We start from the raw sequence: 23,485 nt of genomic DNA on the forward strand, positions 1-23,485 counted from the left end.
AAATGGGAACTGGCTCGACCTGATGCACTGTTTGTGCACTAAAGGTTTTTTTAATCTCTTTAGCTGTAGGTCACTGAAAAACATATTCATACGTCTTGCATTTCTCTTTGTGCAACTCTGCAGTCACAGGTAAAGAGGCAGCAGCTCAGTGCAGACACATCCCAGTTCTCTATTTGGGAATTGCTCTTGTTCCTCGTTGAGCACTGCTAGACCTGAAGGTCAATATTTGGAGGTTAGTGCATCTGCAATAGCCAGGAGCCCTCAGCCTTGTACCAGCAGGCATGCTGCCTGCCCTTCCTTGTCTCCTGCCTGTGCTCTGCCTGCATCTGATGGAACTGCCCAGGACTTCTTGGAGACCTCTGGGAAGGGCAGCTGATCAGAGGCCCCACGTTCTTCTGGTGTCCATGTAGTGCCATTCCTTCTTCGTGCAGTGCCACGTAGGGTGAGGTGGTGCTGCAGCTCCCAAGGACAAAATACTGGAGATCTTCCATGTGGGTGGGGGCTGAAGGTGCCCCACAGCAGATCAGCTTTGGGGAGCAGATGCTGGTAAGCTCGCAGTGCTGCGATCACAATCCTTGTCTATTTTTATGCAACTCTTAGAGAAAATACTGAGTTTTGATTGTGGTTTAATACTTAACCCTAATACTGAGTCAAGGTCTGACCTCGTGGAGACATCAACCTGACTTCAGCACTGCACCATCAGGGGTAGGGAGCCCTGTGCTGTGCATGCAGCTGGCTCCTCAGAGCTCCTTTGACTGGTAGGGCCAATGGGACTCTGCTGCAGAGGAAAACATAGTTTTGTAGAAGCACAGGAGTGGCTGATACACTGCTGCCTCAGTTCCCACTGTTTTGGTTTAGTCTGCAGCACAGATGGAAACGGCCTTTTCTGAATCATAGGGAGGCTGCTGGAGGTGTGAGGTAGTATATCAAGCTGCTCTTTGAAGGCATGAGGTTGCAACCGAATTTTGCTTGATTTCAGAGAACTTTCTAAGAAATAGTCTCAAAAGAGCTGCTGTGAGAATGGAGGATGGCAGTGCAAAGGGAGTCCTGAGTTCTGCTTGGTGCTGCGTTGTCTGCAGTAACAGCTGTGTCCTCCCTTGTGTTTGCCTGGTCTTAATGTGTCTTCTCTGCAGCACCTGAAAATAGGAGCCAGGAGGTGCTTTGCAGAGGCAACTTGTGCTGGCTGAGGAGCTTTGTATGCTTTTGCTTCTCCTGTGATGTGTTCTCCCAGCTGCACGAGGCCATTTGAAGAGGTATGGTGGTAATTTCTCTCCACAGAATCCCAGTGTGGTTCTGGTTGGAAGAAACCTTTCAAGACCGTGTAGTTCCAAGCCCTTGCTATAGGCAGGGACACCTCCTGCTGGACCAGGCTGCTCACAGCCCCGTCCAGCCTGGCCTTGAGTGTCTGCAGGAGGGGGCATCCACAGCCTCGCTGGGCAGCCTGTACTGTGAGAGATTCTTTTCCAGTGTCTCATCACCCTCACAGCTCCATGTCCTTCTTGTGTTGGAGGGGAAAGCTGGGCTGCTGGTAGAGGTTTAGAGGTCGTTGGTGGATGGTGGAAAAGATCCTGTCAGCTTCCTCTGCTCTTTTGTCACTCTGGAGCCAGGAGCAAGTCAGGTCATCTCCTTGGAGCAGCTTTACCCTGTGGGAGCTGCTCAGGACAGCCCTCCTCCTCTCCTGAAACTGCTGCAGTGCTGCCTGTGCCGCTCTGTGTTGTAGCCTCTTGTTTGCTGGGTGGGAGCCCTGTACCTATCAGGACACCATCACACTTCAGGTTCTCATGTAGAAAATTCAGTTTTCTCACAATGTAATCTGCAAGTTCCGAACTCTGAGAAAACAAATTTATTTTGAATAATGCAAGAAATCGTGTGCTCAGCTGATGGGAGTAGGATATACTTTTTGAGGGAGCGGTCCGCTCACATTTCAAGACGTTGCACTTGGATTTGTTGAACCTCATGAGGTTCACCTGGGCCTGCTGCTCAAGCCTGCTCATCCCTCTGGATGGCATCTCAGCCCTCTGGTGCATCACCACAGCCCACAGCTTGGTGTAATCAGCAGACTTGCTGAGGGTGAACTCAACCCCACTGTCGGTGTCCCTGATTGAAGAGTATTGGCCCCAGCACCACCCCCTGAGGTGTCTCCATCCAGACGTGGAGCCATTGACCACCACTCTCTGGACTCGATCCTGCAGCCAGTTCTTCATCCGTTGAACAGCCCACCCATCAAATCCGTCTCTTTCCAATTTGGATGTTGTGGGGTACCGTGTCAAAGGCCTTACTGAAGTCCAGATGACATGAGTGGCTCTTCCCTTGTCCGTTGATGCAGTGACACCGTCATTGACAGCCACCAAGTTGGTCAGGCAGGATTTGCCCTTGGTGAAGCCATGCTGGTTCTCCCATATCAACTTACCGTCTTCCATGTGCCTTAGCACAGCTTCCAGGAGCATCTGCTCCGTGATCTTTCCCAGCACAGAGGTGAGACTGGCAGGTCGGCAGTTCCCAGGGTCACCTTTTTTTACCCTTTGTAAAAGTGGGTGTGATGTTTCTGCTCACCAGGGACTTCCCCTGATTGCCACGACTTATGAAATATCACAGAGAATGGCTTGGTATCCACATCAGCCAATTCCCTCAGGACTCTGGGATGCATCCCATCAGCACACGTAGACTTGTGGATGGATGTTCAGGTTCATCAGGTGGACACAAAGCTGATTTTTGCTTACAGTGGGAGGGATGTTGCTTCCCTGATTCCCCTCCTACCAAACCAAGTGTTTGAGGGCTGTGTGGGGAGCAGTTATCAGGGAAGACAGAGGCCAAAAAGTTAAATATCTCAGCCTTCTCCTTGTCTGTTGTTACCAGCCTGCCCGTGCCACTCACTGCGGGGGTATGCTCTTCTGGACACTCCTGTCTTGATTCTCTAATAGAAAAAAACAAACAAACAAACACAACAAAACCAAAAAGGCGGTAGAACCATCTGATCTTCTTTTCTGAAACAGCAAAACAGAACATATTTAACTGATAAAAGTCTCACTGTTGCGTTATACCAAAGCAACAGATGTCAGTAACCTCTGTAGAAGTAAGTGGGGCATTTTGCACGTCTTAAAGCATTGGTTCGTGTTTGCAAACTGAACAGCATTTTCTGACTGTGTCAGTATCAGAAAAAGACAAGTTGCAGTGTAGCTGTAGACCTTGTGATGGAGAATGTGATCTCTGCCTGTGATCCAGGAACCCAAACGAGGCAGGACTGCGATGGGTTGGCACTTCTGGAAAATAGACTTCATTCCCCCCCCCCCCCCAAAAAAAAACCAACCCTCTGTGTTCAATTCAGGAGCAATTAGCTAAATTTAAGAATGAGGTGTGCAGGCTTTCTTCCAGTCGAGTCTCCTGCATTCACATCACAACCACAGGTTGAGGCTGGCAGGAACCTCGGGGTCCTTCAGGCCCAAGGTGTGCTGTAGCAGGAATTACCCAGAGCGGGTGCCCAGCACCACGTCCATGCAGCTCCCTCAGCTTCTCTCCCTAGCAGAGCTACTTCAGGCCCTTCATCTTCTTTGCAGCCCTCTGTTGGACTCTCCCACTTGTCTCCAGCTCTTTATTATGCCTTGGAACAGACACCGATCCCAGCACTGCTGAATGGAGGGGCAGGATCACGTCCTGTTGTACCATCAACCTCCCTGGCAGTGGGATCTCATCACTGCCTCATGTCTGGGGCCACCAGGATCCCATGTCCTTTTCCAGCTGGGTACCCCGGCACATCCTGCTGTGGGGTTGTTCATCCCCATGTGAAGGCTTTGCACTCCTTGTTGGATCCCGTGAGGTTCCTTCAACCCATTTCTCAGCCTGTCCAGAGCCCCAGGATGGCAGCAGGACACTGATGTACCCGTCCCCACTCTGCCGTGCAGTTGGCTGTAAACTTGCTGAGGGTGCATTTTGCCCCATCTTTCAGATCAGTAACCATATGCTGTACCCTATTTCATAAACTCTTCATTAAATGCCAGTCGTTTCCTCCTGCTCAGGTTTCTTTACTGTACAGCTTCTCCAGATTTCTTATTCTGGAATGATGAGAAAACTTGTTTTCCAACTCAACTTTTCATTGTTTTTATTAAATTTTATCCTGTATTTTCTGCTGCAGCAGGACCCTTTGTCCTTTTGTAATTTTATGCCATCAGCCACAACTCCAGCTTTTGTCACATGAGATTGATGAAAGCAGGTTCTGCTTTAAGATCAGTTCTCCGTTTGATGTCTTCCTCACTGCCCTTTCCTACCCCTGTTCTACTCTAACTTTGTGTGGATGATATGGCAGTGTGATCAGACTTCAGTACGCCGTACTCCATAGTTTTTCTTCCATTTCCCATCCATGAACTGCAGCTCTTTGCAGCCACCTCACTTTTGTTCCTGCGTTCAGCATTGGGTCCTCAGTGAGTTTTGTTCTTTGTGCCACTCCTGGACTTCACAATGAGTGAGGCAGTAGTTTTCTTAGCATCACAGAATGGCTGTGTTGGAAGGGACCTCAAGGATCACGAAGCTCCAACCCCCACCACACGCAGGGCCACCAACCTCCACATCTCACAGCAGCCCAGGCTGCCCAGGGCCCCATCCAACCTGGCCCTGAACACCTCCAGGGATGGACGGGGCATCCACAGCCTCTCTGGGCAGCTGTTCCAGCACCTCACCGCTCTCACAGCAAACAACTTCCCCCTCACATCCAACTGAAATCCGCCCTCCCTCAATTCCAACCATCCCCTCGTCCTGCTGCCATCTCCCCTTCCCAAGAGCTGACTCCCCTCCTGTCTGTAGGCTCCCTTGAGGTGCTGAAGGCTGCAATGATTCACCCCGCAGCTTCTCTTCTCCATGCTGAACGAGCCCAGCTCCCTCAGCCTGTCTTTGTAGTGGAGGTCATAGGGGAGGTGCTCCAGTCCCCTGCTCATCTTTGTGGCCCTCCTCTGGACCTTCACCAGCAGCTCCCTGTCTTTTTTTTACTGGGATAGTGCATGTCGATGTCACTCTGTCTGCATCCCCAGCACATACGGGTGTTGGGCTTTTGTTCTATTTCTAGTTCCAGAAATGCTCCAGTGCTTCGTATGTTTGTGCAATATGGATTTTGTTTGTCCAGGCAGTAGAATTATTTTCATTTCCAGAAAGACTCTGCCTTGTTGTGAACTGTGTTGCAGCCAGCCCAGTTCCTTTTGGGATCCGTATTTTACTGCTGACATTCCCATTGCTGTGGCAAACCTCGGTGTTTGTTGTGATGAGTTCCTTAAGTCCTTATTTCTGGAATTTGTTAACGAAAGAACTAATCATACAGGTGTGATTGGATTTGTTGAACCTCATGAGGTTCACCTCACATACAGGTATGTGCCTGGAGGGCTTTTTATTCATGGTTCCAAAACCACCGTCGATGTGGATATTTAATAAATTGCATCCTTTCTGTCATCTTCACTTACTGGGATTTGGATCACTGCCTTGGGGCCTCCCCAAGGGATGTCAGGAGCACAGCTGAGCACGTAGCACTGCAGGGCAGCTCTGCTGTCCGTAACAAACAAACCATCTGAAAGGACAAATGAGCACCGTCGCAGCCAGAAAACCCTCAGCTCGGCTTCTTTGCCAGGGCAGGACCTTTCCTCCGTGTTCTTTTTTCCATTGTTCATTTTTAGCTTGGTTCTCACCTTCCATTTGCTCATCGTTATTTTCAGCCTGGCCACGTGTTCTCACGAGTCACTGCTTACCAAGGACGTATTTAGCTCTTCTAATCTTTCCTGGTGAGTCAGAGCCTTTGGCTCCCAGCGTGTCGCTTTGTGAGGACCTGTTTTGTAGAGGTGTGCCTGGAAAAAGACACGGAGTTGAGTGGCGTCTGTGTAGAGAGGTCTCTGATGGTGAGCATGCGGCTCTTCCTTTGGGGATGACATATTGCAGCCTTTAGCAAGACCTGATGATCCCTTACTGCTGTTTCCCCAGGTCCTTGTAATCTGTGATTTAGGATTTCTGGACTGTTAATTTCTGAATAATCATTTCCTAGGAAGTCATTAATGGCATTAAAAACAGAAAAAGAAATTAAACATTCTGCCCTGTCCCATCCTCTCCTATATCTGAAACATCCTGGCCTCCCCTCAAACACAACAATTAACATTATTTTCTGTTGGGGATTTGGAACGTTTGGAATTTTTTGGAAATTTTATTTTATTTTATTGTTGTTGTTATTATTTTTTCTGTGATTCTGTTAAGCTGAAGGAAGGCAGGTTTCAGTTGGATGTCAGGGGGTGCTGGAACAGCTGCCCAGAGAGGCTGTGGATGCCCCGTCCATCCCTGGAGGTGTTCAAGGCCAGGTTGGATGGGGCCCTGGGCAGTCTGGTCCAGCATTAAATGAGGAGGTTGGTGGCCCTGCGTGTGGTGGGGGTTGGAGACTCATCATCCTTGAGGTCCCTTCCAACCCAAGCATTCTGTGATTCTGTGATTTGGAATAAGATCAGGCCTGATAAAATCTCTGCAGAACCCCACCTACCTCGTGGTTCTTTGCTGGTGACCAGTGCTTGGTTCTCAGCTCGTGTGATGTACACACAACACCAACATCCCATGGTGTCAGGAAGGATGCTTGGTGATAAGAAGCACCAGGTTTTATTAGTTTTGTTGTATCAGCCAAGTTCAGTGTCTGGTCAAAGAATGGAATAACAGTGGTGGTGGGTTTTTTGTCTGTTTGTTATGACAGTGAGGTGTTTCAGAAGGTTGAACTGCTTGATATGAGTATTATTTCTGTCTGCCTGGATAGAGGCATGCGTACTGGTTCTTCAGTTACTCCTCTGGAAATGGTGCAGGGATGGCTGTCAGGCAATTGCAGGCATCATCCCACGGAATCCAGCAGGGTGTCAAGATTCCAGAATTTTGCAACGACTCTATGAGCACATTGGAGGTCTTGTTGAGTTGTTGGGACTCTTGGGCATGCATTATTTAGTCCTTCTGGCTTTTTAAGTGGATTTCCCATAGTGGTCATGTTTAATGGGTTCTTTAGCTTGTGTTGGGGTGTGATTCTTTGTGATATGCATGCACCACTGTGTTTCAATCCAAATACAAATGGGAAGTATTCATTGTACATTTGCCTTTTCTGTGTCAATCCAGTCCCACTTAAAGCTTCAAGCTCTAGGGGTCAGACACATGCCTGCCTCCAAATGTACGTTTAAAAGGTGTCTGTGCATGCAGAAAACTGCTGCCTTCTCAAAATGCCATCCTTAAACCCAACTGTTTTGAGTGTGCCTGGAGAAACAGCTTGGTCTTTCAGCAGCTCTGAAGTGCAGCAGCTCCATGCTGTGCCAGTAGAAACCTGTGAAAGTCAGATTTGCTGCCTGCTGTGCCCCAGCTCAGAGCAAGCTGTAAAAACCCTTAATGGACAGAGTGCAGAACACAGCAAACTGTCCCAGATCTGTTGGGCAGCGTTCATATATCCCTGGCAGCTACTGGAGGAGTAAGCCTGCCCATGAGTGCAGCATTTGTTTCTTTGTTCACTGCGATTTGGAAAAGTTAGCAGGATCAGGAGACTCTGTTAAAAGATAGCTCTATTGGGTCCATGGAAAATAGGTGGGAATGGAGCCAGTCCTTATTTGAGTGTGTTCCTCAGAGACAGATGGGACTAAGGGAGGCATAGGAGCAAGTTGGGAAGTGTAGCCGCTTCCTTGGTTTGTACTTCGGTGCAGTCATAGAGTCATTAAGGACCTCCAAGATCCCCACATCCAACCCCACCCTGCCCACTGACCACGTCCCCAAGTGCCACATCTCCATGGTTCTGGAACACCTCCAGGGATGGTGACTCCTCCACTTCCCTGGGCAGTCTGTGCCAATGCATCACCACTCTTTTGGAGAAGAAATTGTTCCAAATATCCAACCTGAATTCCCAACATGAGGCCATCACTTCTCATCCTATTGCTGGTCCCTGGCAGCAGCTGTTTCCATCTCACTCCAGCCTTCTTTCAGGGAGCTCAGGAGGGCCATGAAGTCTCTGCTGAGCCTTGTCTGCTCGAGGCTGAACCACCCCACTCCCTAAGCCATTCCCTACAGGACTGCGTTCCCAATCCTTCACAGCTCTGCTGCCCTTCTCTGGACGTGCTTCAGGGCCTTAATATCTTCATAGAATCACAGAACCCTAGAATGGCCTGGGTTGCAATGCTCACCTGGTGCCGACCCCCTGCTGTGTGCAGGATCTCCAGCCAGCAGATGAGGTTGCCCAGAGAGTCCACAGGGTGCCATAAGAATCCATAGTGAGCCACAGTGATCCATAGGGTGTCACAGGGATCGATAAGGTGCCATAAGAATCCATAGGGTGCCATAGGGATCAATAATCATAGAATCATCACAGAATGGCCTGGGTTGCAAAGGAGCACAATGCTCATCAGTTCCAACCCCCTGCTGTGTGCAGGTCACCAACCAGCAGCCCAGGCTGCCCAGAGCCACATCCAGCCTGGCCTTGGATGCCTGCAGGGATGGGGCATCCACAGCCTCCTTGGGCAACCTGTTCCAGTGCCTCACCACCTCTGGATGAAAAACTTCCTCCTCACATCCAACCCAAACCTCCCCTGGCTCACTTTAAAGCCATTCCCCTCGTCCCATCACCACCACCCTCACACACAGCCGTTCCCCTCCTGTTTATCCGCTCCCTCCAAGCACTGGGAGGCCACCATCAGGTCTCCCTGCCGCCTTCTCTTCTCCAAGCTGTCTTCCCTGCAGTGCGGAGCTCAAAACTGAGAACAACACTCAAGGAGCAGCCTCACTGGGGCTGAGTACAATCATTCTAAGTGGTTTTTGCCTCGTCTCCAGCAGCAGTTCAGAGAAATACCAACTTCAGGCTGAAGTGGCAGCTATTGCTATTTTGCCTTTCCTCCTGTCCCAGTATCATACGTCCATGGTTTGCATACCTAGGATGTGAAACCCTGGATTTGTTGTCATTTAGTGACAATTTGCCCTTTCTACTGCTGTAAGGAATCAGAATCAGATGAGCAGCATGGTTCTATGTGGGGAATATCACAGACCTGTTGTGAACTGTGAGGTGAACCATTGCTGGATGGCTGGTGATGGCTGGATGGCTGGTGATGCTGGTGGTAAGGGCAAAAATGGAAGAAGAGAAAAAATACAGAGGGAAGTCGGTGACAGAGTGATGCAGAGGTGGGACTGTGCCATCCCTTGCATCATGGACGGTGCTGCTGTGCTTCCAGCCAATGGATGTCAAAGCAGCTCTGAAGCAGCCCTGTGGCTGTAGGCTGCTGTGGGGAAAGTGTAGCTCAACTCAAGGAACTACAGGTCAGCATGAATTGCTGCAGACTGACATGAGGAGCTGCAGTCCAACATGAGGGGCTGCAGTTCAATATGAGGTGCTACAGGCCAGCATGAGGAGTTGCAGTCCAACATGAGGGGCTGCAGTTCAATATGAGGTGCTGCAGGCCAACGTGAGGAGCTGCAGTTCAATATGAGGTGCTACTGGCCAGCATGAAGAGCTGCAGGCCAATGTATGAGGTGCTACAGACCAAAATGAAGAGTTGCAGTCCAATATATGAGGTGCTACAGACCAGTGTCAGGAGCTGCAGACCAACGTGAAGAGCTGTAGTCCAATATATGAAGTGTGACATGCAAACACGAGGAGCTGCAGTCCAATATATGAGGTGCTACAAACCAATATGAGGAGCTGCAGTCCAATATATGAGGTGCTACAGTCCAGCATGAATTGCTGCAGACTGACATGAGGAGCTGCAGACCAGCATGAAGAGCTGCAGTCCAGTATATGAGAAGCTGCAGTTCAATATGAGGTGCTACAGACCGACATGAAGAGCTGCAGGCCAAAATATGAGGAGCTGAAGGCCAAAATGAAGAGCTGCAGTTCAATATGAGGTGCTGCAGACCATCATGAGGAGCTGCAGTCCAATATATGAGATGCTACAGACCAGTATGAAGAGCTGCAGGCCGAAATGAAGCGCTGCATTCCAGTATGAAGAGCTGCAGGCCAACGTGAGGAGCTGCAGTTCAATATGAGGAGCTGCATTCCAGCATGAAGAGCTGCAGGCCAAAATGAGGAGCTGCAGACCGACATGAGGAGCTGCAAGCCCCCCCGAGGCTTCCCCTCAGTCTCCTGTCCTCTGGCCAGAACAATCCAAGGGAGCTCAGCTGCTCCTCGCTCCCATTGCCCTGCAGACCCTTCACCACCTTCGTGGCCCTGGACTGAAAACCAAAGGGCACGCACGGGATCCTGGAGCCAGCTCCTTTTTTGTCAGCTATGGACTCATTTCATGCTATCCTCGTAGATTTCGAACAGATGTTCACCATTCGGCTTCGCAGAATCGCAGGAGTTGGAAAGGACCCTGAGAGATGGTTGAACCCAACCCCCTGCCCAAGTTCCTGCAGCAGCTCTCCAGGCGGGCGCCCAGCTGGGTACTGATATCTCCATAGAATGATAGAATGATAGAATCACAAGGTTGGAAACGACCTGTAAGATCATCTCGTCCAGCCGTCTTCATGATTTATGATTCCATGACTCCATGGACGGAGGCTCCTCCACCTCTCCGTTCCAGTGCTCTGCCACCCCTCCCACAAAGAAGTTCTTCCACGCGTTGCTATGGAGCTTCCTATGCTCAAGCTGTAGGCTGTCACTCCTTGTCCCACGACCGCACAGCGCTGAGAAGGGCCTGGCCTCATCCATGCGCCTCCCACCTCCATTAGAAATCGATAACCATTGGGAGATCCCCTCTCGGTCTTCTCCTCCCCAGGCTGAACGGCCCCAGCTTGCTCAGCCTTTCCTCACCCAGGCGATGCTCCAGGCCCTTATCATCTCTGTGCCCCTCTGCTGGGCTCCTCCTAGGAGTTCCCTGTCTTTTTGGAACTGGGGAGCCCAGAACTGGACACAGGATTCTGAATGTGGCCTCACCAGGGCAGAGCACAGGGCTGGGATCGCCTCCCTCCATCTGCTGGCCACGCTTTTCTTATTGCGGTGTTTTTATGGGAGGATTCATTTGCTCTGGGAGGTTGAAATCTTTTTTCTAAATACATTCATATCCCATTCAAGCCCATTTGCTGTTCTGGCAGTGCCTTTACACTTGATTATATCTGGTTCCTCCTTGGTGTTCTGTGTTTTCAGTTTGCACTATTAGACATGAGGTGCACTGAGGTTCTTCACCCTCAGCCCAGTTGTTTGTTTGTTTGTTTTTTTCTGGCAAATTTCCCCATGTTTTTCATCTGTTTTCAGTGGATTTGTGAAATCTCTCATTCTGTGATTTATCTTTCAGTTAGTTTCAATAACCAACGCACTGTGCAACTGGAAGTGGCTTCAACCAGTGACGTTGTATGTTCCCTGTCCATTGTCAAAACCACGACAGAAGTAGTGATTTGGATGCAATCATTCAGTCACTGGTTGAAACCATCAGCTGTCTTACTTGGAAACATCTCCATTGTATTACTAAAGCAGTCTGTAGCCCATGTGTGGGAATCTCGTTTTCTGTGATCGCTGAAGGTTTTTTGCATCCTTAGAAAGAAGCCTTCAGAGTATTGTCAAAACCTGGTGAGGCTGGAGGAAAGGAGATGGATGTTTCTAGTTACAACCTAATAAAGGTTTTCACACAAGCAGGGTGTATCTGATCTAGAACTGGTTTTAAAATGTGCTGTCAGTGATGTAGGATGCTATCTAAAGACCACCACCTTTTAATCTCACTTGAGTAAATCCATGTCTTTGGGGTTTAATTCAGCCTCCAGCTCTTGCACTGCAGACGTCCTGAGGAAATGGCAAAGAACCTCATTGCAGTTCTGCGTTTACTGGGGTTTTTGATCTTGGTAGCATGTGAAGACCCCGCAGGATGTTGCTTTTGTCCCCATAGAACGTGAAGAAGGGTTTGAAGGGAGAGCATTGAGGAAGGTGTTTCCTGCTTCTTTGCCTGCCGTGTTGTCTGGCCAATCCGGGTGCACCCGATGGTGGAGCTGGGCACCTCTGCAGCAGCCTCTCTCCATTCTGGACTTTGTTTCCAGAGAACTGACATCTGGAGGACAGCAATTTCTGTTCTCTCTAGAAGTCTCTGTATATTTCTGTCACTTAACCTCACCAGTTTCCTTGGCCCTGACAGATCTCAGAGTGTCCTGTCTGTCCTATTCCTTTCGCTTTCCTACTGCATGCTGCCTACCTTCCTTCTCATGTCTGGGGCAAGAAGAACAGTTTGTGTTGGTGTCCTGGACGTAGGCAATTTCAGTTAAAGTTTGAGGAGATTTTTGCTGTTGGAGAGGGGCCATAATTCAGTGTGTGGAGGTGGGAAATGGGAAGAAGAGACTTCTGGATTGCACAGCCACGTTTCTGAGCTTGCATATGCAGAGGGGAGGAGAGGAAGGAGCCAGTGGACAAGGCAGGTGGCTTTTCCAGGCTCACACATTGATTTCCATCAACACACTAAAGCCAAATGTCCCTCCAGGGTGTTCTAGGTGTGCCATTCTTGTGCCTGCATGCTTCATTGGGATAGCCCTCAATCCCCCAGCAGCTGTACAGAATGCACCCCAAAGGGAGCTGTGTGCCAAAGCTGGGCTGTGATAGAACACCATCCCTGTTTCCTTACCCAGTCCCATCCCACTGCTCAGTTTGCTTTATGGTGAACATCTCCTTCCAGTGTGTTCATTGCAGGCAAACTGACTCTTGATCTTAAGATACAGTTCAGGACTCAGCTGTGAAAAATGCTTTAACTGTATTGTAACATCGGTCCCTTTGAGACACGGATACCAAGCTTGCATAAATACACGAGCAGAAGCATGCAGATAAAGTCTGTGCTCTTGTGCATGTTCTCTAAGTCGCCATCCTTTGCTCTTCAAGATGTTTGTGGCATTCTCGCTGCCTGTGCTGATGTGTAACTCGTGTCCATTCTGCTTCCAGCTGACACTGACTATCGTGCGGCAGACGGGGGGGCTGGGCATCAGCATCGCAGGGGGCAAGGGCTCCACCCCCTATAAGGGTGATGACGAGGTAAGGCTCTGGGCTGTGTCATTATGGAAGCACCCACTATCGGGCTGCCTCTCTGTAGCTGTGTGTTGGATGTCCATAGTCATGTCCATGGATGTCCATACGTAGGAGCTTTGTGATTGGGGTGGGATTTTGCAGAGCAGTTGGGAGCAGCCCTCGACCTGCCCATTAGTGTGGTGTAAAGGGCCAACTAAAAGCACTTTCTGGGTTCTGCTCGCTATGTTTCACCCCTGGGCTGGGGTGCAGATGCACAACTTCTCCAGCCTTCGTGCTACTGAGCACCAGCAGCAATGAGAACAGCAGTTTCTCTCCCACCTGTCTTTGTATACAGGACTCTAAAGGAGAAAAGTGCAGCGTTGGCTTAAGCATTTGTGACTGCATCAGCTGTCCTGTTCTCCCCGTACTGGAAAAGGATTCATGCTTCCCTTTTCCTTTTTGTCACCTGTGGGGTAGACATGGGGTGGAATATCTTTTTCCCTTCTTACCATTTCCTGGTTGGAGTGATGTAAATGTCTTGTCCCTACATCCAGGGTCTGGGGTTGGCAGGAAATTTCCCCTTTCCCATAAGGTGGATGAGATGGAGCGTTCTCCTTCCGTGCTTTACAGAGTTGAAGAATGGACTATGTCTCCTTTAACACAGTTTGTTTTTTTTCCAGGGCATCTTTATTTCCCGTGTCTCAGAGGAGGGACCTGCAGCTCGTGCAGGGGTTCGTGTTGGGGACAAACTTCTGGAGGTAAGAGCCTAGCTGCTGTGAGGACATAAATAATTTTAAGGAGTGGAGAGGTGTGGGTTGATGCTTATATCCGTTCCGCTGGTCTGGAGGCCATATCAAGTATCAGGAGCTGTGCAAGAAGAAAACAGAATCCTCCTGACTCCAAGTGTAGGTTGTTTAATTAATGTTACCCTGAATTCTTTTGCTTCTTTATAAGGACAGAAATCGCTCCTGCATTCACTCTCCCCCAGTGAAGTGTTTCATAAGTGAGGGTGGTGAGGTTGCCCAGAGGTGTGGCGGATGCCCCATCCCTGGAGGCTTTGAAGGCAAGGCTGGACCAGGCCCTGGGCAACCTGATAGAGCTGTGCGTGTCCATGTTCAGTGCAGGGGAGTTGAACCTGATGACTTTTAAAGGTCCTTTCCAAATCTAAGGGTTCTGTAGTTCTGTAAGTCAGAGAGGAAGAAATGCTCATGAGTCCATCCACGTGCCCAGCAGGCTGAGCAGCCAGCCCCTACGTGCTGTCCCTTCCTTCTTTCTTACAAAGGCTAAAAGCGAACCTTGTAATATAAATCTTAACCTCTAGCCAGCCAAATGCCTGTCTCCAGATTACTTGAGGCATGATTAATCATACAAGATTGGGATCCAGTTGAGGAAAGATCGATTGCGTTACGCAGGGAATAGATGTCATTACAGTATTGGATAGAGACCAGAAGAACAAGTGGTCTGTATTTGGAGCAGTGTGGGAGCTGATGTGGTGTCCCTGGGGGTCTCATGCCCTCCTACTGCTGTGCTCTGTATACAGACAGTGGACATCTGGCATCTACCTGACTGCACGTTCCCTTCTTTTTCACCACTCAACCAGGCTGCGGTAGAAGACAAAGTGCTGTGTGGTTATGTAATTTCAAGTTTTATATCGATTTTGTGAGGAAAAACCTGATTCTGGCATTTTCAAAGCTACCTTGTTTACTTCTGCAGCTGTAGGATTGATTGTTTGGATAACTCCATGAAATTTTAGCCCCAAAAGTATCTGTGTGATCATCTAGTCTGGTTTTTTCTGTATTCCAGGGCTTGAAGTGCCACCCTGCACCCTGTGCTGCATGCATTGTATTGTATTTTGCTGCAGGAAAGGGAGAGTCAGCTCCAGAGGATTTTGAGAGATGAATGAATATTCCTTTTTTCAACAATTAAATTTATGGCACCACGTGATCTCATGCAAAGATAGATACCTTTCCAGTTAAAGATTTGGGAAAAGATTCTTTGTCAGTTCTAATTTACCTTCCCGTGATGTCCCTTCATCTGTGCCTCTTGCAAAATCAGATGTACCCTCTCAACATTACTCTTATTCTTTCCAAAATACGTCTGCTAGCCAGGTATGGCTGAGGCACGTCAGGTTTGGGCTCTGTTCTCGTTGGCTTTGAGTGGTGTGGAATGTCTCTTCCCCTCAAGAGTAAGGGTAGTGTTGCTCACTAATAAAGGCCACGATGGGATAAAGGATCTTAAACGCCCTGAAGTAGGAGAGATTAGATTTGAATTAGATTTGGGACCATAGAATTGTAAAATACCCTGAGTTGAAGGGATCCATAAGGATCGTTGGGTCCAACACCTGGCCCCACACAGGACCACCGCTCCTTCAAGTCCTGTATTCAAGGCACTGATGGGGAGTTCAATGAGAACGGTCCCTGAGAGCCCTGCAGAAACCCCACCAAGCTGATGGAACCCCACTGACTACACCTCATGGAGCCCAACCCATCAGCCAGCTGTTCACCCACTGTATTAGGATTTAGGCAGCACGTGCATGAGGGAAGCTTCCTTGTGGGGCAGCAGGTGATGTCTGTCCCAGTGGGGACAGAATGACAGCAGAGAGCTTTGTAGGGAATCAGAGAATTGTAGAATGGTTGTGAGTTGGAAGGGACCTTAAAGGTCATCTGGTTCAACTCCACTGCAGAAAACAGGGGCACCCAGAGCTAGATCAGGGTGCTCAGAGCCTGTCCAGTGTGGTGATGAACTGTGCTTGTGCTGGGGAGCGGTGTCCCACTGGTGACAGGTGACGGGACGAGGGGCGATGGCCTGGAGTTGTGGCAGGGGAGGTTCAGGTTGGATCTCCGGAGGAACTTCTCTAAGAAAGGGCTGCTGAGCAGTGCAGTGGCTGCCCAGGGAGGTGGTTGGGTCAGCATCCCTGGATGTGTTTAACAGCCGTCTGGATGTGGTGCTCAGGGCCGTGGTTTAGCAGAGGGCTGTTAGGGTTGGGGTCGGATGGTTGGGCTGTGGTTGGACCTGGTGATCTTTGAGGTCTTTTCCAACCTGGGCAGTTCTGTGATTCTATGCTGTGATTCTATGGGACCCCATAACCCAGTCTGGGGATCCCATAAACCAGACCGGAGACTCCATACCCAGACTGGGGCCCCCGTATCCCAAACTGGAGTCCCAGTAAGTCAGACTGGGATCTCCATAACTCAGACTGAGGACCCATATCCTGAACTGGAGACCCATTAACTCAGACTGGAGACCCATAACCAGGATTGGTGACCCCATGGGACCCCCTAAATCAGACTGGGGACCCCATAACCCAGACTGGGACCCTATAATGCAGACTGGGGACCCATATCCCAGACTGAGGACCCCATAACTCAGACTGGAGACCCATAACCAAGACTGGGGACTCCATGAGTTTAGGTTGGATCTTAGGAGGAACTTCTCTAAGAAAGGGCTGCTGAGCAGTGCAATGAGCTGCCGGGGAGGTGGTTGGGTCAGCATCCCTGGATGTGTTTAACAGCCGTCTGGATGTGGTGCTCAGGGCCGTGGTTTAGCAGAGGGCTGTTAGGGTTGGGGTCGGATGGTTGGGCTGTGGTTGGACCTGGTGATCTTTGAGGTCTTTTTCAACCTGAGCAATTCTCTGAAGGCTGAAGCTGTCCATGTGGGCTGGTGGAAGCAGTGCCCAAGAAGGGCAGGGTTGTGCCTGGCTCTCTCCATCCCCAGGTGAACGGAGTGTCCCTGCACTGTGCGGAGCACCACGTGGCAGTGGAGGCGCTGCGTGGGTCGGGGAGCTCCGTGTCCATGACGGTCCTGAGGGAACGGATGGTGGAACCGGAGAACGCCATCACCGTCACCCCGCTGCGCCCCGAGGACGACTACAGCCCTCGAGAGAGGAGGGGTGGCCTCCGCTTCCCGGAGCGGCCCGAGGGAGCACCTCCCACTGAGAGATACTCCACCTGCCTGATGCGCAATGAGAAGGGTCTGGGCTTCAGCATCGCTGGTGGCAAAGGCTCCACGCCGTACCGGGCTGGTGACACGGTCAGTGACAGCTCTTTGGGAAGACAGGGGCTCCAATCTCTGCATCTTGGCACTGCTTGAGCAGGCAGCACGGGATCATCCCTCGCTGCGTGCAAGAGGCAGCAAAGCATGGCCCCGGGGGCTGTGAGCTGTCCTGCAGTGCTGAGAGACAGAATCTGCCCTTAACTCAGGGAGAGGGAGAAGTTCAGAAGGAGGTGGGGCGGAGGCTTGCAATCTCTGCCAGTGACATTTAATCCTGCTGCTGTCCTCTTGACATATGTTCTGGGCTCTTGGCCACATGAAGGCTTTCCTGCAGGTGGCTCCGGAAGCAGAACGGGATTTGCTGGAGTGAGGAACGAAGGGAAAGTGCCAGGGGAGGGTTCTGCAAAGAGGAACGGGCTGAGTCCCGCCTGGTGTCGGGGAGCAAAACCTTGGGGAGGCACGGGAGTCTCTGACCCTTCTGATTGCATTTCAGGGGATTTTCATCTCACGGATTGCAGAGGGAGGTGCAGCCCATCGGGATGGGATCCTGCATGTAGGAGACCGGGTCATCTCGGTGAGTGGGGAACAGCAGGAGGGAATGGGAAGGGGCTGACTCTGCCCTTGGGGCAGCAGGCACAAGTACAGTTCCCTCCCCTGCCTCAGCTGTTTTCCTGTCTTTAATACTAGATTTTGGAGTCCTTTTTTTAAGCTCCTCAAAGGGAAGGGATGTGAAGGGGCAGCTCTGGCTGAAGGAGAGGGAGGGCAACATGGAGCTGGGCAGGGCACATGGAGTGCTTCCCCTGCTTTCATTTCAACCTCTGGCCCCAGCTCCCCTCCTATTTGTGCTGTGATACAGATCTCACTGCTGCCTCTAACCTTTCTGCTTAATGGCTCCCCTCCTGTGGGGAGAGCCTGCTGAGCCTCCTGACCCTCCTCCCAAGCTCGCATGCTGCCTCCAGGTGAAAGCTCCTGCCTCTTGGTGCTGGTGGTGGGTTTCTGATCCAGCTGTTGTGGTAAGAGCACGTGTTACCATAGAGCTGGCGTGGGTAAACACTGATACAGCCTCGTCAGTGCTGGCTTCTGTCTGCTCTATCCCTAGGCTGGGGGCTGCATTGGTTTTGCTCTGGCACAAAGCTGTAGTGGAGCTTTGGCCTGGCAGTCGTGTCCTGCCAGGAGACCTGAACTGGTACAACATCTCTCTTTGTTTCCTAGTGCTCCTCTCCCCTCCCAAAACCAAGCCTTGGTTGTTGTCAGACAGAATCGTGGAGAGATGGAATGATTTGGGTTGGGAGGGACCTTAAAGACCATCCAGTTCCAAGCCCTGTGCTGTGGGCAGGGATACAGCCATCCAGCCTGGCCTTGAACACATCTAACACTTCTCTGGACAACCTGCTCCAGTGCCTCACCACCCACACAGCGAAGGATTTCCTATTCTCTAACTTAAATCTCCCTTTTTTAGTTCAAAGCCATTAGCTCTTGTCCTGCTATTACACTTCCTGCTGAAGATTCCCTCCCCATAGCCCAAATTATTTTGGTTTTGCTCTTCTTTCGATGCTCCACTGACATGGAGGCATGACTGAGAGGCATGATTGCCCATTGCATGGTGTTTGTTGGCTCTGCCAGTGGCAAGAAGAAATGGTGAGGTTTCAGAACGGAGTCAGAAGTCAAACCCTGTTGCATCTTTATGGTCACATCCATGGGCATTTTCATTCACATCAAACTGTTCAGATAACATCTGCACCTTCCAGCAGGTGTCTGACTGCAGCAGCCCCAGTAGGCATTCCTCCTGGTAGCAGCTGCTCTTCTGCCTTTCCTTCCTGTGGGGTGCAAAACGTGATATCTATGTGGTGGTGGTGTTACATCCTGAGACCTCTCCTGTCTCCTTGGTGATATTTGTTCCTTGAGAGTTTCTACTCATTCTAAGAAATGCATGAGCAGCCCTGAGAGTTTTACCCCATCTCTGGACAAATCTGCAGCAAGGTCAGGGCTGTGGAGCTGCCCTGGATGCTGAGAATGCCTGTTCACCTGGAAACCGTGTCTGTGTGACAGAAGGCCCTGTTTGTCACAACTTTTCTGAAGCAGTGATTGCCCCTTTTTTAATTGTTTTTTGTTTGTTTGTTTTATTTTGGGTTTTTTTTTTGGAAGACTTTACAGGAAATGGTGATTAACCAGATGTGTTCTGCAGGCTGTTTGTGTTTCCCTATGGGGTGAGCAGGAGGGCTCTGGTTGGGATGCAGTCTGTAGGTCCAGCAGGCAGAAACCTACTTAACAAAGTCATCCTAGTCATGCCAGTTTCACTTTGCCAAAGAATTTTTGGCAAGGAAGTTTTTCATGCAGAGGGTGGTGAGGCACTGGAACAGGTTGCCCAAGGAGGCTGTGGATGCCCCATCCCTGCAGGCATCCGAGGCCAGGCTGGATGTGGCTCTGGGCAGCCTGGGCTGCTGGTTGGCGACCTGCACACAGCAGGGGTTGGAACTGATGAGCATTGTGCTCCTTTGCAACCCAGGCCATTCTAGGACTCTACAGTGATTCTATGATTATGGATCCTTATGGCACCCTATGGATCCCTGTGACATCCTACTTATCCTTATGGCACCCTATGGATGCCTATGGCACCCTGTGGATCCTTATGGCACTCTGTGGATCACTGTGGCTCACTGTGGATCCTTATGGCACCCTGTGGGTTCTCTGTGCAGCCTGGTCTGCTGGCTGGAGACCCTGCACACAGCAGGGGTTGGAACTGATGAGCACTGTGCTCCTTTGCAACACAGGCCATGCTAGGATTCCGTGATTCTTGAGGAAAGAAATACAACACAGCTTCATGGTTTTCCCCTGTGCTCTGTAGCATCCTGGATTTCTCTGCAGGGAAGGGCTGGGAAAACTCCCTTTATTTTCTTCAGGGAGCTTTGAGAACACAAACTGAAGAGCCCAATCTATATCTCTCTTCAAAGTTAACACCACACAAAGCTCACCGGTGACTGATTAATAACTCTCCAGCCTTCTCCATATTCTGATGTCTCTTATGAGTCAGACCCTGACGCAGTTTTGTGATGGACATCTTGAGAGTCACCTCGGTGGTGGAAGACATGGGGCAGAAAGCATGTGGGGCAGGGAGGTAACGTTGGAGAGTTTGAACGTTGTTGGATAATCATAGAATCATCAGGGTTGGAAAAGACCATGAAGATCGTCAAGTCCAACCATCAGATCTAGCAGGGAGGTTCAGGACTGGGAGCAGTGGCCAAGGGCAGCTTAGTTTTTGGGGATAGGTCTGGGATTAAACAGAAGAACCCTTATCTGGGGGAGGCTGAGGGCAGTAGCAGCACCAGGTGATGCATGAAAGTCCTCATGAGCAATTGTTGCAGAAAATTCTGCCAAGGGCTGTTAGATGGGAGATGCTATGAGTGAAGGACATCTTGTGTCCTCATCCATTGGCATCTGGGGGAATGCCACTGTATACCTGTGGTCCAACCACTCTCATTGAGGGAATGGTTTCAAGCTGCGCCAGGGAAGATTCAGGCTGGATATTAGGAAATACTACTTCTCTGAAAGGGTGGTCAGGCACTGGAATGGGCTGCCCAGGGAGGTGGTGGAATCCCCTTCCCTGGAGGTGTTCAAGGAACGTTTGGATGTTGTGTTGAGGGATATGGTATAGTGAGAACCATTGGTGATAGGTGGATGGTTGGACTGGATGATCTTATAGGTCTTTTCCAACCTTAGTGATTCTGTGATTCTGTGATTCATCTTCTTATCAGTGGTGGGGAAAAATTAAAAAAAAAAAAGCCATAGAGTATCCCCTGTTGGGATGCTATCCGTGAGGATCGTGAAGTCCGACTCCTGGCTTCACACAGAACCACTCAAAAATCAGGCCATAACGTTACCTTGTCAGCAGTTTCTTTAATGATCCATCTGCGAGTGCCCTGAGTCTTGTGTCTTATCTGCTCTTCGTTAGGTTTGTGCATCTGCATGTTGTTTATCTTTCCTGCTTATTGCCTTGTCTTCTATGCTGACGAGCCGTTACCTGGGTGCTTCCTTCCTGGAGCCTCTTCCTTTGTGATAATGTGCAAACTGACATCTTCACCTCCTTGTTGGTCCTCAGCGGTTGGTGCCAAAGGTGTATTTTGGGGACAGATGTCTCAGTGTAAGAGGAAAGGCTGCGAGGATGAGAGTTTCCCATCCGTGTCACAACTGGGAACTTTCTCACCTGTCTGTTCGTGGGGCTGTCAGGAGATGGGAGCTGTCTCACCTGTCTGTTTGTGGGGCTGTCAGGAGATGGGAGCTGTCTCACCTGTCTGTTCGTGGGGCTGTCAGGAGATGGGAGCTGTCTCACCTGTCTGTTTGTGGGGCTGTCAGGAGATGGCTCTGCGAGCAGCATTGCTGGGAGCCCCAGGTAGAGTGACAGAATCCCTGCCGTGGTCTGAACCCCCACTGCATTGGCAGAGGAGCACAGCTGGCTGTGGATGGGATGGGCGGTGGGCTGAGTAGTGGGAGTGTTGGTGAAGTTTCTGGATAGAACCCCCTCAGACAGCGTGAAGCCAACTTTGCCAAGAAACTGTTATTTTGGAAGGAGCCTGGGAGTATTATTATAATTCTGGGGGTTAGATAGTAAGGAATCAGGCTACCAAATCCAGCTGCTGTGACTGTTAAAAGTTATGTTATTATTTCATAGGCTGATCTGAGCAGCTGCTGTTTTCATGTCTTTGTTGTTCATTTTGGAAAGTGTTTTCAGAACTTTAAGAACCTTTTAATTTTTCAAGCTATTGTTTCCATTTGGTCCTGTTGGCAGTGTTCCAGCTTAGCTCTCCTCTCAATTTAATGTCCCTTGTATTCTCGTGGAGAACAGTCACATCCCTTCTAGTCAGGCTGCTTTATATCTTCTTTCTGTAGGCAGGGCTGTTCCTGTGCTTGTCCTGCAAGCTTTTCTTTGTACATTTTGTTCACATTGTTAACTCATATTAGATGTTCTTATTTCTTTAGTGTGAAGAATGACAGTAGTGCACAGTTTTTTAGATGAGGTGTCTCCAGTGCTTTGCAAATGACATTGCAGCTTCCCTCTGTGCTGCAAGTGCCTCTTTGTCCAAAGCATTTGCATCTTTCATTTCATGATATCATATGATACCATAGCAAGGTTGGAGAGCGCATTGCATCATGTTTTCTTGTCCAGAAGAATTCTACTTTTCCTTTTGTGTCTGCCAGACATTTGCTATTGATTGATGGAATCTCATTCTCGGTGCTTCCAAATGATTTTATACCTGTAGTACACTTTTCATGACTTAAAACTGGGACCATCCTCCCATGATTGCCATAATCACAGCATCACAGCATCGTAGGGGTTGAAGGGATCCGGAGATCATCGAGTCCAACCCCCTGCCAAAGCAGCTTCCCTACACCAGGTCGCACAACTCGGTGTCCAGGTGGGTCTGGAACATCTGCAGAGAAGGAGACTCCACCACCCCCTGGGCAGCCTGTTCCAGTGCTCAAATGTGCCGTAATGTTGCCCAGTGTGGGCAGACAGCAGCCCTGTAGCTCGCAGCAGGTCCCACTGCACACCAGATTGTGCCCTTCAGCTCTTCATCGCCTCTGTCCGAGCTTGGAGAGTGATTGATATGGGCAAGTGCCCGAGTGCAGAGGCAGCTGATGGCATGGTGCATTGGTGTGCCGTGACATCACTTCTGGGAATCGCTGCTTTGCCTTCTTCCCTTGTTAAGGTCACTGGACCCATTCCTCTAATGCAGCCATTTGGGCTTCTTTTTCTGTGACCCTGTAGGAAAGCTGGAATGCATAGCTAAAAAAGGAGCATTAGGTGGGAAGGTTGGTGGCCCTGCATGTGGCAGGGGGGGTTGGAGATTCATGATCCTTGAGGTCCCTTCCAACCCTGGCAATTCTGTGATTCTGTGAGTGGAAGGGGTTCTCTTGATCATGAGCGTGCAGATAGTCTTAGCAATAGCTGAAGTGACAGTAGCTAGCTTTGCAGCATCCAGGAGGTGGTGCATCACCGTTGGTCTTTGTAGTCCCCTGGTGCATCACTGGTGCTGCTAGAGCTTGGAAGTGTGCAGGGGAGGTGAGAGGGGTCGGTGAGCTGTCTGCAAAGAGGGTTGTGGTCAGCCAGGAATGAGAAGTTGCCCGGGTCCCATTGCAAGGCAGGAAGGAGTGTTCTGAGTTACACTGCGCTTCGGGAAACGGACTTTGAGAGGGGCAGGGCGTCAGCGTGGCTCTCAGGGTGCGTGTTTGAAATGCCAGGTGATGGTCTGACACTGAGTTTGCGGGTCGTTCTAGATCAATGGGGTAGACATGACAGAAGCCAGGCATGATCAGGCCGTAGCGCTGCTTACCGCATCCTCCCCCACCATCGTCCTGCTGGTAGAGAGAGAGGCTGCAGAGCAGCCCAGCGAGGGAGACGCTCCTGGCGCACCGTGGGTGCGCATGCACTCCCCACCACCACCCCCCAGCCATGGGGAGAGCCCACCAGAGGAGGTGCCTTCGCTGCAAAGGAGCCAGCTCTCCAAAGGCCTGGAGGATCAGTATCCCATCGAGGTGAGTCGCTGGAATAGGGGATGGTGTTGGGTA

The 23,485-nt window shown here is 50.3% G+C and overlaps 1 protein-coding gene across 33 annotated transcripts in view; it reads left to right on the top strand.

Annotated features, from left to right (window-relative positions):
- Window positions 1–23,485, top strand: part of SCRIB (scribble planar cell polarity protein) — a 121,794-nt gene that overhangs the window by 36,614 nt on the left and 61,695 nt on the right. For 32 of the 33 annotated variants that reach the window (XM_090138203.1, XM_090138204.1, XM_090138212.1 and 29 more), the window contains 5 exons: window positions 12,869–12,958; window positions 13,612–13,689; window positions 16,646–16,960; window positions 17,415–17,495; window positions 23,195–23,452. In XM_090138203.1, coding sequence (XP_089994329.1) covers window positions 12,869–12,958; window positions 13,612–13,689; window positions 16,646–16,960; window positions 17,415–17,495; window positions 23,195–23,452 — 822 coding nt within the window. The remainder of the gene's footprint in view (window positions 1–12,868; window positions 12,959–13,611; window positions 13,690–16,645; window positions 16,961–17,414; window positions 17,496–23,194; window positions 23,453–23,485) is intronic. The other variant, XM_090138214.1, reaches the window with a different exon arrangement.

Source organism: Phasianus colchicus, chromosome 3 (assembly GCF_987193195.1).
Source record: "Phasianus colchicus chromosome 3, bPhaCol1.hap1.1, whole genome shotgun sequence".
NCBI classification, from domain to species: Eukaryota; Metazoa; Chordata; class Aves; order Galliformes; family Phasianidae; genus Phasianus; species Phasianus colchicus.